At 41.5% G+C, this 12,062-nt stretch overlaps 1 protein-coding gene across 1 annotated transcript in view; it reads left to right on the top strand.

The window, feature by feature from the left end:
* MROH8 (maestro heat like repeat family member 8) overlaps positions 1-12,054 on the top strand; it is a 55,144-nt gene extending 43,090 nt beyond the window's left edge. Inside the window, exons 19-21 of the mRNA XM_056121528.1 lie at positions 652-751; positions 1,006-1,071; positions 11,894-12,054. Of these exons, the coding sequence (XP_055977503.1) occupies positions 652-751; positions 1,006-1,071; positions 11,894-12,054 (327 nt within the window). The remainder of the gene's footprint in view (positions 1-651; positions 752-1,005; positions 1,072-11,893) is intronic.
* Positions 12,055-12,062: the final 8 nt, after the last annotated feature.

Raw genomic sequence — 12,062 nt, forward strand, 5'->3', positions numbered from 1 at the left:
CAGGGATTACTTTTGTCTGCGAGCTAAGGGATCACTCTTGGGGGGCTCGGGGGACTATAGGGGGTTCCAGGGATCAAACTCAGGTTGACTGAGTGCAAGACAAGCACTTTACCTAGTATACTATCACTCTGGACCTGAGCTGTGAAGTTTTTCACCAAACACACACACACACGCATACACACATGACTCTAGTTCTTGGATCATCACTAACTTGGGTCAGAGACTACATGACTAGGCTGGTGATCAGAAAAACTCAAGGTAGAAATGACAGGTACCCAGAAAACAGTCCATGCTGAGCACAGGTCTAGACTGGAGAGAAAGAACTGTTGCATAATGAATAGATGAGAGTTGTCAATAGAGATTGTAGATAGAGATTTGAGGACAGAGATGATTTAGACACAGACATGAAGACTGACTGAGATAGGAATTAAAGGCACAATATGTAGGTTGGGGGTGTGAGAGGGTACTCCAAGGGATGAACTTGTCTAAGGGTCAGTTGTGGCCTTATCTTCATTGAGCAACTGGTTATTTCAAGAATTAGTTTCTGTCTGTATATCTGACATCATCCCTGACTCTGGAAACCATGATAAAAGCTGATAAAAATAGTGATGCTGAATTCACTCATTTTTATTCTTCCTTTACCCCAATTAGGGAAAAAAATGCGAGGGGAAAGTTAACATCCTTACCCAAATGTTGATATACTCCAAGAATGCCAAGCTTCCCATCAAAAGAGCTGCAGTCTTGTTTATAGGTACAAAGAAAATTCTTTCCATTTCTGTAGTCACTTTTATCTACTTTTGTAAATAGTGTTGCTGAATAACCCCATTCTTTGTGATAATGGCCCTGAAAATACTTCAGAGAAAGAAAATATTAATGTGTAGGTAAACTGTCACAAATTTCAAGTCTCTTTTGGAGAATAAGTCCAATTATCATCTACACACCAATTCTATTGGTTGCTTAGAACCAAACCAGACCACAGACTGACTGACTTTATCCTGCTTTTAGGGCTGTTTTCAAAGTGCATGGATCCCAGGGGACTCAAGACAGAGGATATTGACTGGATAGAGTATGGTGAGTAATAATACTGCTGATGCCCCAGATTTGGGAAAATATCAGAGATAGGAACTCAGGCCATGTGGGTGGAGAGCAGAGACTCATGGATCCAACATAATGCAGTAGGGGCTGGAGTGATAGCACAACAGGTAGGGCGTTTGTCTTGCACGCGGCCAATTCCCAGCATCCCCTATGGTCTCCCGAGCACCACCATGAGTAATTTTTGAGTGCATCATCAGGTGTGACCCAAAAAGCAAAAAAAAAAAAAAAAAAAAAAAAAAAAACCATAATGCAATAGTATAAAGCCACTTTCTGCAAGACTTAGCCTGGATGGCAATCTCATCCCAGTCCAATTCCCCTCTTAGGAAAAAAGGTGACCCATTTTTCTGAAAATCAGCTTTAATGAATTTCATCTCGGAATAATACCTGAGCTCAGTCAGAAAATAAGGCATTTCTTGGGAACACCATCTTGTTTAATCACGTTGGCTTCTCCCAAGTGTCACAGAGTTTAATGTAGCACTGTTTCTAAAAGTGGTTGTTCTGGAAGGTAGTAGAACTTGATAACAAGTTTATAATTTTATAAGGTGAGCATCATGCAAATAGCATTCTGACCTGCCACTAAGTGGATATTTTCTCTACTTGCACTGCTTTTGAGTATGTAGCACTCAAAGAATTATTTCCATGTAAGAACTAATTCTATGGGCTGGAGAGTGAACTCATCAGGCCAGAGCACTGCTTTGCATGCAGGAGGCCTGAGTTTGATAGTTGTGATGGCTACTTTTCTGGATATAACTCCTGAAGCACCCCCTGGTGAGACTCAAAAAAAAAAACCAAAAAAATACAAATGAACCAACCCAGCAATTACAAAAAGCCATGAAATGCTGGATCAGATCCCTGATACTTTTAAGAATCAAATTAAAAACTAAACAATTCAATTAAAATAAAAATATAGAGTTAGTAAAAGTAGCTGGTAATAAAAGCTTATTTTGTACATCTTTTTTTTTGGTTTGAAGGTCACACCTGGTAGTGCTCAAGGCTTATTCCTGCCTTTGCACTGAAGGACCGTCTTAAGCAAGGCCTTAATCTTTGTCCTACTTCTCCAGCCCCTATCTCCTTTGCATCTTTTGTAAAGTACTACTTTAAATCATCCATATTTTTAAAATCACACACACACACACACACACACACACACACCTGCAAATAAAAGTTGCTTTTGGGGCTGAAGCGATAGCACAGCTGGTAGAGCATTTGCCTTGCATGAGGCCGACCCAGGTTCGATTCCAAGCATCCCATGTGGTCCCCTGAGTACCGCCAGGAGTTAATTCCTGAGTTCATGAGCCAGGAATAAGCCCTGTGCATTGCTGGGGAAAAAAAGAAAAAGAAAAAGTTGCTTTCGAGTCTTTCTAGCAGGAATTTTCTTTAACTTAGATGTTCCTCTTAGTAACCTATTATCCACTACTCCTCACACTCTTCCTAGAATATAAATCCCCACTTGATCTTGGAGGATTCAGAGTTGAGTATCAACCCCCCTACCCCAAAATCCAAATCAAACCAAACCAATCACAGTATATTCCTTTGAATAAAACAGACCAAGCCAAAAAGTGAAGATTAATATTGGCCCATGTTCTCCCTTGAACCTGCATATCTCACTTGCTTGTCTCTGTTGCTTGCTTTTTCCACTCTGGAGAAGCCCAGCACCACATGTACTTCCTTTTTTCCTGTCCCTTCACATCAGTAAAAACTACTTTGTTTCAGGGGCTGGAACAATAGTACAGTGGGTGGGTTATTTGCCTGGCAAAAGTTGTCCTGGGTTCAATCCCCAGCACTTTATATAGTCCCCCTTAGCCCACAGGAGTAAACCCTGAGCACAGCTGGGTGTGGCCCCAAAACAAAAAATGAAACAAGTCAAGTACATTCTCAAAAGAAAAGTGGCAAATAATCATAATAGCAAATAGGAACAACTAATAAATAGATGAAAATCTCACTATTGTTAGTAATCAAATGTTTAAAAAATCAACAAAACAATGAGATACAATAACTTTTTTCCACCAAAATGGCAAAAATAACTAATAGTCAGCACTGATGTATTAAAGAAAAATTGGCAGTTACATATTATGCTGATAGAAAATTAACTTGACAGAATTTTCTTAGGGAATCGTGACAGTTTGCATCAAAACCCTCTAAGCAAACATATACTTTAACTTACCCATCTTCGAGGAATTTAACCTATGAGAATAGAAATATTTTGGAATTAAGGAGATGACTCAAAGGTCTGGAGCACATGCTTTGCATGTAGGAGCCCCCAGTTAGAACCATAATCCCTCTGTAAGGGGTCCCAAGCACTGCCAGGAGTACCCCCAAAGCAAAAAGAAATATAGGAATATTTCTGCAGCATTTAAACTAGCAAAAATGGAAAGTACCCAAGATCAGAAATAATCGTAAATTAAATTATACCCTCTCCTAACTGAAGACTTGTAAATGGTCATGAAAAATAGCTCAGAAAAAAAAAGTGGAGACTTGGATAAGATGTGATAGCAGAGAGATAGTAAAAGGGTCAGGCATTTGCCTTGCATGCAACTGGCCCCACTCCAGTCCTAAGTATCACCATGTGATACCCCTGAGCACAGAGCCAGGAGTATCCCCGGAGCATCACTGGGTGTTGCCAAAACTAACCCTTCAAAACAAAAATAAAAGCAAACAATATTATTAAATAAAACAAAAAATATATAATACATTTAATGTAATTTCACTTTGATAATAATAAAAGCATAATGGCAGAAATAAATGTATAGAAAAAGACCGGAAATATACCAGTGGTTTTCTCTGATAGTAGGAGAACAGTAAATTTTTCTTCCAGTGCTTATAGATAGTTCTACTATTTACACAAGGAATGTCTGTTAATTTTGTATAGGCATAAGAAATAAAACTTTAATGGCAGTAGGATTTAATTTATCTGACCAGGCTACAATACTTTAAGTAGACGACTTAACCACAATTACAGTAAAGGAGCAAAACCTCTAGTAACTCAGAAAACAGGTTTGTAGGCAAAACTTGGAATTGTTCTCCAAATCCATAAACTTTTAGACAAGAGGCTTGGAAAAAGAGAGTGCGTCCCCTGTTGACTCTAGTGTGTTTGCCATTTGCTGCTTGGGCCAGTGAGCATTTCCAGAGATCTTCACCCCCTGCCACCATTTTTTGTTTGTTTGTTTGTTTGCCACACAGAACTTCAAGAACTGCTGACTCACCCTGAGCCCTCTCTGTGCATCATTGCCTCCCAGGCTCTGCTCCAATTCCAGGAAGCAAAGGATAAATCATCTCTAGATCTCCCAAGGAGAAATCGTAGGTGGAGGAAGCTCCTGGTCTGTTTCCCCTAGTGCAAGGCAAGTAACAGCAGCATTAGCTGACAAGCCAGTCCTCCATCCCCTGGGGTCATGTGTCTGCAGAGCCCAGCTGTAGGTAGACAGTGTGCCCTGTGTAGTTAGCTGTAGGTCGACGGTGTGCCCTGTGTAGTTAGGCTGATGATGGTCATCTCTTTCCTGAAAACATAGACATTTTTTTCCTTGTCTTTATTTCCAAAAATAGTACAGCCTAACAACTATTTACATAACATTCTTTTTTTAAACATAACATTCTTGTTGAATTAGGTATTATAAGTTATCTAGAGATCATTTAAAGTTGATGAGAGGATGTGGGGCTAGAGAGATAGTACTGCGGGTAAGATGCTTACCTTGCTATGTGGTTGACCCAGGTTCAATGCCTGGCATCACATGTGGTCCCCAGAGCACTGCCAGGAATGATTCCTGAGTGCAGAGCCAGGAGTAACCCTAGTATTACCTGGTGTAGCCCCCAAATAAAGCAAAAACAAAAAATGAAAAATTAAGTTTATGGAAGGATGTGCATAGCTTTCATGCAAATACTGCACCTTGTCTAAGGAAGTTGCATATCTTAGGGGTTCATAGAACTTGGGAAGTTCCTAGGGGTCCTGGAAGTAGTCACTCATCAGGTTCTACACCATATTTCTAGTACTCATTTCTCTTTAACTAGAAATTTTGTGTTTTTCTACTATTTGCCTTCAACTCTCCTTATCCTCCACCTCTATAATCAAAGTCTGACTTCTTTTCTCTCTGAGGTCAGTTTTTGTTTTGGATTCCACATACGCAGTATTTGTTTCAAGTAACACTGTCTAGAGTTTATCTTAGTTTAGTTTAGTTTTGTTTTCAGTTAAGAATTCAGATCTACATTGTATAACTGAAACCCAAGCACAAAAACTTATAAGTCTATAACTGTACCTCATGGTATTTCACTAATAAAAAAAAATTCAGATCTAGGGGCTGGAGAGATAGCACAGTAGGTAGGGCGTTTGCCTTGCATGCAGCCAACCCGGGTTCGATTCCCAGCATCCTATATGGTCCCCTGAGCACCGCCAGGAGTAACTCCTGAGTGCAGAGCCAGGAGTAACCCCTGTGCATCTCCAGGTGTGACCCAAAAAGAAAAAAAAAGAATTTAGATCTAGAGCATGGATCACTGTCCCTTAGCAATATTTTTGCATCTTTAGTTTGATCTCACGAACTCTCCGTGTCATGGAGACCTCCAGATTTAGAGTGTAATTCAAGTCTTCAATGACTTGAAGGAGAGATAGCTAAATGGGCTGATTGCCTACAATGCAGTTTTGCATGTAGGAAGCCCGTGTTTCCTACCTGCCCAAGCACCTCCATCAGTGACCCCAAGCACAGAGCTTCCAGGAGTAGCCTACAAGTGCTTCTGGATGTAGCCCCAAATTCAAATAAATAAGTAGGTTCAGTGACATAAAAGAGGTTGAATTATTCATTGATATTTATTCATGTTTACACTAGCACCTTCCTCTTCAGACAGACCCCCCTACTCCCCACCCCTGCGTATTACTACCAAAAGGCAGTTAGCCAGGCAGTTAGCACAATAATCCTCATGTACTTATATTTCTGCTTTCTTGCATTAAAATTCACAGAGAGAAGCATCCCTTAAGAGACACAGGACTGCTCGTTAGTGAACTACCTCAGCACTCTGGCAAGGACTGAAGAAATAGTCTCTTCCAAACATCTCCATTGTTTTTTTACAAGGCTCTCCTCAAATATAGGTTTATATTTTTATGGAATTTTAATATAGCACATATTTCTTAACATATAATTTTGTTATAATGTTAAAATAAAAGCTCAATGTAATTGAATAGCACTTTGGTTTGCTTTTCAATCATATGTTATTAAAAGGTATTTCTTCATAGCTAATAATATCCAAGATTTGTCTTCACTAGTTTTAGATTCTTCTTTTTCTTTTCTTTCTTTTTAATTTGGGTTTTGAGACCTGATCCCCAGCACTGGATGGTCATCCCGAAGCATGACCAGGAGCAAACCTCACAGCACAGAGCTGGGAGTAATCCCTGAGCACTACTGGGCCCCAAAACAAATCAAAACCAAAAAATGGTGAAAATTCTAAGCTACTAGGGTTCCTAAGGGTACTCATGGAATGACAAAAAGGCCAGTGTGGCTGGGTGGAATGAGAAAGGAGAGAGAAAAAAAATGTAGAGTTAAAATAGTTACATAAGGAATTACATAAAAATCAGATTCCTTGATGAATTTTGGGCTATGATAAAGCTTTGCCTTAACTCTGAAAGAAGAGTCGTTAGGACCCACTTAGCCAGAGGACTGCCATCACAGACTCTGAGTAACTCCTCTTCCAGAAACGAGAAAAGCAGGAAAACCAGACGCTTTTGTCAAAGATTACATCCCCGGAATAAGATTAGGTCTCTGGAATGGAACTGTTAGAAAGTTGCCTGGACCTTGCAGGCCAAAACAAAAACAACAACAAAAATATATGTATTCTTGCTGAGTAATGCTTACTTGCTAAAATGAAAGCATAAGAACTTGCTGAATTTGGTGCTTGGGGTCCTTGTTGAAACCTGCTGCATCGGGTGGATACATGGACCCCAGCTAGCTAGAACAATAAACCTTGCTATGTGATTTGATTATCTGCTCTGTTCTCTGTCCTTGAGGGGTGGTCGACTCCGGACTCTAACACAGTGTTAGTGGACGGAGGTGATGATCACAGAAGTGTTTTCAAACTTTGGATTTTATTAACTCAATCGGTTAAAAATGATTTTCCATAGCTTATGCCTTTAATTTTTTTAAATTAGAGCAATTGAATCTTTTCATGTTTTTATGACATCTTTTTCTTTCTAAGCAAGATTCATATTCTTTCCTCAAATTCAGATTCTTTTTTTGAGGTTTGTTCTTTTTCATGCTGATTCATTCCTTCTTTTTATATATTATTAAAATAATCTTTATTACTTTATACAATGAATTAACATCTGAACTTTACCCAGTCACCTGGGTTTAGCTATTGTCTATTGCATTTCATACTTAAGAACCATAACAGTAAAAAGTGTGATTGCATATGAGAAAATTAATTTCTGGTTCTGCAATTGTCATATTTTTAAAAAACTAGATGTTAGAGGAAAAGTTTCTGAAATGACATATTGCTTTGAAATTCTTAGATGTTGTTTGTAACAGAACTGATCAATAAAAATAAGAGGTAAGCCATGCAAATGTGATATTCTAATTATTTTATAGTATTGCTAGATTTTTAGATTGAGTACTGAGTTCAAGAGATAAAAAAGATGCAGTGAAATGTAAATTGTTTTATTCCTATCCCATCACTGTTGAATTTCTTTTCCCTTAAGCAACTTCTCTTGTAGGGAAATTGGCCCTAACTTCTTACTTAGCTTTCTAGTGTTATTTTATGCATCATTTTCCTGTTTAAGTGGACCTATTACTAACCTCAGTTATGTTGAAGTTTATGCCTTTAAAAATAAGGATTGGAAAACAGCCACTTGCTTCTTGGGAAGTAGAAAAATTAATATAGTAAGATATAATTATTGTTTATATATATAGAAATTTATATTTTTCCCCTTTGTGTAATTTAGCTATTGCTATAAATATTTTATAAATATTTTTAATATTTTTATAAATATTTTATAGATAAGTAGACAGACTCTGAGAGGCTAAATAATCTGCTAAAACGCACTAAATGAGTAAATCAATTAAAATTCTCTGTATTTCTTTTCTTGATAGCCCATAAGTAGCAACCGTATCAATTTCTCTAAATTGAATTTTAAAAAAATGAAATGGAGGGAGGGAATCATGGGTCCCTGGTAGAGGGATGTTGACACTAGTGGTGGGTGTGAAGAGGGAACACAAAATGCTTGAAAATCTTATTAAAAGCTTTATAAATCATGGTGACGGACAGAAAGAAGAAAATTAAAAGAAAAAAAAGCTGAAATGAAGAGAACAAGCAACAGGGGTGACCTCACCTTCCGGTGTTCCACACAACACTCTCATGACTTCACTTTCAGGACTAGTGTCTGAGGGAGGATTTAGCTGCGACTTCAGCTTTTCAGCTTTCCTAGAATTACAGGGAAACAGATCTATCCCAGGTTTCTGTGAACTCAGGAAACAAAAATGATGCTAAATTTTGGTCCTAGGGAAATGAAGTCCATGCTAGTCTTGTAGGGGAACATATTATTTATTTATTTTTCTTCCTTTTTTTTTCCTTGTAGGGGAACATTTTAAAAGTGCTATTCTGATGTATCTTTTTGTGACCAAATTGAGTGTCTTGGGTATAGCCATAGGTAAATAAGAACTTAACATTGTTGTTTCTCTATTTTCTTTTTATTTGTTTGGTTTGGGGGCCTCCCTCGGCAGTGCTCAGGGCTTACTCCTGGCTCTGCACTTAAGGATCACTCCTGGATGTGGTGCCAGGGAGCAAAGCCAGGTGTGCCGCATGCAAGGCAAGAGTCTTACCCACGGTACTCCCTCAGGCCTGTTTGTTTTGGGGGAGCCACACCTGGCAGTGCTCAAGGCTCACTTCTGGCACTGTGTCCAGGGATCACTCCTGGCAGTGCTCCTGGCAGTGGTGTCAGGATCTAAGTGGAGTTGCACAGCAAGCACCTTAATCCCTGTACTACCTCTCCAGCCCCAAATCAATGTTTTTTCAGTTTATTTATTTATTTTGGTTTTGAGGCCACACGCAGTAGTGGCCAGGAGTTTCTTCTGGCTCTGCACTCAGGGAATACTCCTGGCAGTGCTCAGGGGACCATATGGGATGCTGGGAATTGAAACCAGGTAAGCCGTGTACAAGGCAAGCACCCTACCCACTGTACTATCTCTCCAGTCTCATTGGTTTTTTTTTTTTGGGGGGGGGTGGAGGGGGGTGTGAAACAACTTTCTTGATGCATGTAGACCACAAATGAGTCACTATGTCACAACTTATATTTCTTTTCTTTTCTTTCCACAAAAGCTCAGCTTTGTGTTCAATGGACATGCCACTGGATAAAAAGAGAAAATAAAAACAAACATGAACCATGATTTAAAAAAAAATAGGTAGGGTAAGCATGTGAGTAAAAAGAAAGCATGCAGATGAGACTTGGTGTACAACTCTCTTAACACAAACCTGCTGAAGTTTGATTCAGCTGGTAATGTAAACACATGAAGTTTTAGAAAAAAGTGACTTGGTATAAATGCTGATTGAGGGACCGGAGTGATAATACTCCTTTGAGATCTGGCTTACCGCTGGCTGTCATGTCACACCCCTTCTATCTGTGGAGCATGTCAAAAATCATCATGAGACAGACCAACTTCTGGGATCCCGAAGACTTCCATGTCTTGTATACATCTCAAACCCAATGTGCACAAAAACTGATCATTCCTCTGCTTATACTTATTTCCTAATTAGCAGGATCTCATTTCACCTCCTTGGTTGAAACAGAAGCCAGTAAATATTATTGGGGACTCCCTCTTCAGCAGACTCTGCCCTCTTCAGCAGTGTCTCCCAACCCCCTTCCGCAGGGTCTCTCAATTATGTGGTCTAACCAAACTACGCATCACACTGCACCCAGTGGTATGTCAAAAAAATCTACTGATCATGTAAATTAAGGTGCACAGCAAGCACCTTAATCCCTGTACTTAATTTCCTGTAAATCCTCACTAGTAATGTTCAGGTTTCTGTGAAGCAAAAGGAGTTCTCTGCAACTTACCTGTCTTCCACTTGTCTCTGGAGACTCCTTGCTTTGTCCAAACAACAAGGCATTCTGTGATTTTCCAAATGTGCTCTACTGAGTCCTGGGTGCTCGGAGCCAGGACTAAACCTTAGTATAGAGTGATTAAGAAAGGCAGGCCCCTGCTCTCCCATAACTCATTTTAGTGGGAAGACACAGTGAGTAAGACAACCAGATAGTACTGCAGTGTTCCCATCACGGCCATCATTGAAGAAAATGACGGTGCTCATTGAAGACAATAATGGCATTTTGGGGGCTGGAGCGATAGCATAGCGGGTAGAGCGTTTGCCTTTCATGCAACCAACATGACCAACCTGAGTTCGATTCTTCTGCCCCTCTTGGAGAGCCTGGCAAGCTACCAAGAGTATCTCGCCTGCACGGCAAAAGTCTGGCAAGCTAACCGTGATGTATTCGATATGCCAAACACAGTAACAAGTCTCACAATGGAGACGTTACTGGGCCCGCTCAAGCAAATCGATGAACAACGAACGGGAGGACAGTGACAGTGAATGGCATTTTTGGGAGAGCTGGCCATGTCAGATACTGTGCTCAAGAGTGGCTGGAGGGGCCGGAGCGATAGTACAGTGTGTAGGGCTTTGCCTTGCATGCAGCTGACTGGGGTTCAATCCCCGGCATCCCATATGGTCCCCCAAGCACCGCCAAGAGTAATTCCTGAGCACAGAGCTAGGAGTAACCCCTGAGCATCTCTGGGTGAGACCCAAAAAGAAAAAAAAATACAAAATAAGAGTGTCTGGAGAGGATGCCATGCAGTTGAACTTGCTTGATGAGCCAGAATAGCTAAGATTTGGTATGGAGGAGGAAGACTCATTTGATAAACATGTGAGAAAAAGCCTGGAGGCAAGCACTAGCTTCACAGCTTGGCTGTTTTCAAGGTTCCAAATCAAAGCAGCGAGGCTGGGCCTAATTATTAAGGGCCACACCCAAAGGTCACCTGCGGCCTACCAGAAAGAATTTTGGTAAAATGTTAAGAAGACTATTTGAAAGACTTTTATATAAAGGAGACGCTTTGATTCACCTTCTTGTATTACGTAATATAGGGGGCCCCACCCTGCCACGCTTTCTGGGCAGAGCTGGGGGTGGGGTGGGGAGACACGTGGTCCAGGGCTGGCAGGCAAAGCCTCAGGCAAGCTAGGCATGTGTTCTATCACCTGAGCTGTACCCCTGCCCGCCCCCACTCGCCTTTTCGAACATGAATGTGGCTTTTCCTCGAAGACAGGGCTTTGGTGGAGCTGTGAGTCCCACATGCATGCCACCCTAGAACTCCATACCCACTGGTATGGTTCTCAGGCACCAGGGAGCTGCGAATAGCCCCCGCCCTACACACCCACCGCCCCCATAGCAATTCTCAGTCCAGATCAAGCCTCATTTAGCGATCAAAATGAAATGAGGACTTGTCCCCTAATATCTCACCAACGCAGCAATTTAGTCATTCAACAAATCTTTCACTTGGGCGCGGGAGACACGCCCCCATCCCCACCTTCACTCCGTCTCCCAACTCAAGGAACAAAAATCTCAGATAATCGTTGGCGATCCGGGAGATGATAAGCACGGGGCTCAGGGACTGCAACGTACAGATAAAAAAGTTTCTGGGGAGACGAGTGGGGTCATCCCGTAACAGAGCTTCGGGCCGAGGGCCGGCTTGGTCCTGGCAGGACGTGGACTACAACTCCCGGCAAGCTCCGCGCGCGGGTCGCGGATCCCTCCGCGCCCACTTGGACCCCCCCCCCCCCCCAGCTGGACTCCCCCGCCGCTCGCCGCGGGCAGAGGACGGCCGTCCGCTTAAGGCCCCGAGGGCCGCCGTCTTCCGGCGTTTCCGGAGGACGGGGCCGGGCGGGGACGCTCCGAAGAAGCTGAGGACTCTTTCGAGGCGGCACGCGGAGGCAGACGGCCGCTAGCGGGCGCG

The sequence above is a fragment of the Sorex fumeus genome, unplaced genomic scaffold (assembly GCF_029834395.1).
Source record: "Sorex fumeus unplaced genomic scaffold, SorFum_2.1 ptg000044l, whole genome shotgun sequence".
Classification (NCBI taxonomy): domain Eukaryota; kingdom Metazoa; phylum Chordata; class Mammalia; order Eulipotyphla; family Soricidae; genus Sorex; species Sorex fumeus.